A 3787-nucleotide genomic window follows, 5' to 3' on the forward strand; every position below is an offset into this window, starting at 1 on the left:
TTAATATTCCTAAAAAGAGCATTAAATTGACTCAATAGCAAGTATTACCTGCCCAACCATCATAGCACTTTACCCCATCACATAATCACCAAAATGACTATTTTAAAAAAGAAAACTCACAGGCTAATATGTACACCTTGCACAGTTTCTTTCTAGAAATTAGGTGCATAGTACAATGGAGCAAAAATGGAAAACTCCAGATTTCACAAAAATATCAAGTTTTTCATTTTGATTACATGTAATTGAACTGGCAAAAAAACAAACAAACGGTTAAAGCAAACAACCAAACAATAAAGGATGAAAGTATCCTATAACCAAGCAAACACCTGTTAGTCCTTCCCCTTTAAGACTTTTAAATAAGGTCACATTTATTCAGTCAACAAACATTTATTAAGCACCAGCAACTTTGCCAGATGCTAAGAAATATGTGAACATGAGACCAGGCTCCCGCTTGACCGGATACTTCTGCATTCAACGGTCTTGCTAACTACTACATTATACTTTATCTCTGCTAGTATTATATTTTTGGGAAAGTCAAAGTCATAACGATGCCTCTCCTGGAATACTTTTAACGTTTCTTTGTGGCAAACTGACAGAACTCTTTGTTTAACTTAGAGAAGGAAGAGACAGTCTCGAGGACCCTTTTGACGAGCAAGTTGATGGCCGAGCAATATGGCAGCTGGCGACCCACGAGGCGGTTTAGCCCAGTTTAGGCCATTCGGTTGCGCTTGTGGGCTGGGGAGTATGTGTCGCCATCACCACACTGGGCCGAGGTGCGCTTGCGGGTCCCCCCACTGTCCAGGTGGAGGGCCACTTCTTCGGAGTCGAAGGGGTTCGAGTCGTCCTCGAGGAAGCTACTTCTTCGGTGGCCGTCGCCGGCCATACCGCTGCCTTGAGGCGGGGAGCCGGGTGCTCCGGATTGCACGCTGATGCTGGCCATGGCGCCGCTGAGGCCGTGCAGGGCGATGGCCTCGTGGAACGGCTGCAGGTCGACGTCCACCGACGAGCTGGATTCGGTGGCCGCGGCCTGGCTGGGAGCCCCGGCAGGTGACTTCGGGGTCGTTCTCAGGGCGCGCGGTGGCGGAGTCGCGGGGGGCACCTTGCCACACAGGAAGCTAATCAGATCTTCTCGAAGAATGGTGCTCCGGCCCTTTTTTACCCATTCCAGCACATCTTTGATGCGACGATGGTTGCCAACCTGGATGCCCAGGTCAAAACTTCGTTGGTGGGCAACCCCGCTCTCTTTGTAGAGGCTGGTCACAGCCGTGGCCGCACTCTGGAAGGGGTCCCACAAGGAGAGTCCTGGCTGTTGGCACCCCGTATCCTTGTAGAGCTGGGCCACAGAGGTAGCTGAGATCTGGAAGAGGTGCCACAGCTTCTGCTTCTCGCTCTTGAGCCCTGCCGCCTCAGGGGTCGCCTCCTCCTGCATATCGGGGGGCAACTCCTCTTCCTGCTCAGCCTCGGCCAGGCACTGGCGTTCCCACTTAGAGAACCAGTGCTCCTCGGCCTCGCCCTCCTTCAGCTGCTCCTCCATCCTCCTTCTTCTGGCCGCTCCTCTCCGCTACCGCCGCCTCCTCCTCCGCCTACTCTTCTCCTCCACCTCCACCTCACCTCCTGCTCCGAGCTCCCCTCCTCCTTCCGCAGCCGCCGCCGCCTCAGCAGCCTCAGCCACCACCACCTCCTCCGCGTGCGCCGGCGGGCGGGAGCGCGAGCAGCGGGTCCCTGAGGCCAACTGTTCCGGCGCGCGCCGCCCGCGGCCCTAGTGCACGCCCCGCCCCGCCCCGCCCCGCCCCGCCCCGCCCCGCCCCGCCCGGCCCGGCCCGGCCCGGCCCGGCCCGGCCCCCGGCTACGGCGCGGAGATAACTCCGCAGCCGCGGGCGCCGCCTCACTGCCCCCTTCCGGCCCTGCGGTCCGCTCCTACGGCCCCCCAACGGCGCCGCGGCCTCCCCGCAGCCGCCGCGGCCGCTCGGTCACCGCCGCCGCGGCCCCGCAGCTCGGTCCCAACACCCGCTCCGCCGCGGCTGCCGCTCTGGGAACTCGGAGGGGGGCCGGCTGGAGCGCTGCCTCAACGCGGCGCCTGCCTACCGCTTGGCCCCCTTTTCACACATTTTTGAGACTTGCCGGCTTCATCCAATGAGCTGATCAAATTTTACATCCTATGTTGCCAGAGAGGATTATGGGGCAACTTCATGATGTCGATCACATCCAGGGCGCCGATCCGGGAAGGCCGGGGGTTAGAGTGGAAAGATCACAGCCCTCGTGAATAGGCAGGCAGTCTGAATCCCAGCAATGCCCCCCACACAGTAGGTGCCCAGGAAAATTGTTTTCCGTGGATCGAAGCAGTAATTTTGTAAAGGAAAAAAAATCACATCAGGCATTCCCCCCCGCCCCCCCGCCCCCGCTTTTCGGGCCTCAGTTTCCCCAAGTGCCCAGCAAGGTTGCTGGATTGGGTCTCCGGAAAGCACTTCCAGTCGTGATTTAGAACTTTACTGCTGTCCCTGTAAAGCACCTTTTCCAGGCTAGTTGCATACTTATCAAATTCTAAGAGTTACGGTCATAAATGGCATTGATTTTTTCCCCTCATATTCTTTCAAGGTTTTTTGTCATAAAAAAATGGGTTGGGGGGTTTTATTTGCGGTTTACTTTCAATTACTGAAAATTCCAGGATGAAGAAGTAAGAGGAAAGAAAATAGGAAAATGAAATCCCAAACGCGGGATTTTCTGCTCCAGTGTAAAATTCAGTGCCTTTTAGGAAAGAAAAAAAAAAGTTTACCTAATTTACAACACTCCAAAAATTCTAGCTACTTAAAACACCATAAGAATACCAAAATTGAGCTAAAACTGTATGTGATACTGAAGTCTTTTTCTTGGGTTCAGTAACAACCCCTTGTAATGATGCAGTCCTTTTTTCATTGCAGACAATTCCAGATCAAACTGTGTTAAGAAAAATCACTGAGCTAAGAATAACATCAAAAATGGGAGGAACCAACGTAATAATTTTTATAATTTTAGAAAAAAAGTTTTGCAATTTTTGTTGTAGAATATTTGCTAAGTCTCCAGAAAGCCTTCCAAAGATAATGGAAGCTAAACCTTCTAGCAAATATGCTTAATAATTCCCAAGTATAAAACTTAGTATATAAAAATGATATAATCATTAAGCTTCATCTTTCATGAAAGAAATACATGTTTCTAAGTTAAATATAAAAGAGAAGAAGAAGAAGAAGAAGAGGGGATTGTGCCCTTTCTCTGCAAACCGGGCTTTTTCACGATTCATTAAACCCTTTTTCCATATGTGTAATTGGACTCTTCTCATTTACATAAACGAGGGATGAGGCAAAAGACCTAAGATCAGCCCAAAAAGGAGGAATACGTTTCTCATTCTCCTATGTTTAAAAAAATATTGTAGAAGAAAACTCCCAAGAAGGCAGAGCCTTCTCCCCCCACTGCCCTACACACACCCACATATACCAGCCCTGAAACAGTTCATGGCCAAGGAGATAGTGGGTTTGCTAGAGCTTTAAGATTGCCCTGTACATGATGCCTCACAGTTATTATCAGAGGCACATGTTTTTATTTTATATTCTCTAAGTAAATATCTTGGAGCGAAATGACCGACAGTAGGACACCATATCCTATTTTCTCCCCTCATTTTTGATTGGGTTAAAAACCAAGAAGAAAGACTGCACTGTCTTTGAAAGAGCACAACCCTCTGCTTGGGCTTGAGTTGCCTGGCTGGTATCCTCCATTCATTTGGTTTCAGCACCTGATTAATTAGTTAATTAGTACT

At 50.4% G+C, this 3787-nt stretch overlaps 1 protein-coding gene across 1 annotated transcript; it reads right to left on the reverse strand.

The window, feature by feature from the left end:
* Nucleotides 1-484: 484 nt before the first annotated feature.
* HAPSTR2 (HUWE1 associated protein modifying stress responses 2) lies at nucleotides 485-1534 on the reverse strand. The gene has a single exon (XM_060087977.1). It carries the CDS (start codon nucleotides 1532-1534, stop codon nucleotides 710-712), a length of 825 nt encoding a protein of 274 aa, XP_059943960.1. The 3' UTR covers nucleotides 485-709.
* Between the last annotated feature and the right edge of the window lie 2253 nt (nucleotides 1535-3787).

The sequence above is a fragment of the Mesoplodon densirostris genome, chromosome X, assembly GCF_025265405.1.
Source record: "Mesoplodon densirostris isolate mMesDen1 chromosome X, mMesDen1 primary haplotype, whole genome shotgun sequence".
In the NCBI taxonomy this organism is placed as follows: domain Eukaryota; kingdom Metazoa; phylum Chordata; class Mammalia; order Artiodactyla; family Ziphiidae; genus Mesoplodon; species Mesoplodon densirostris.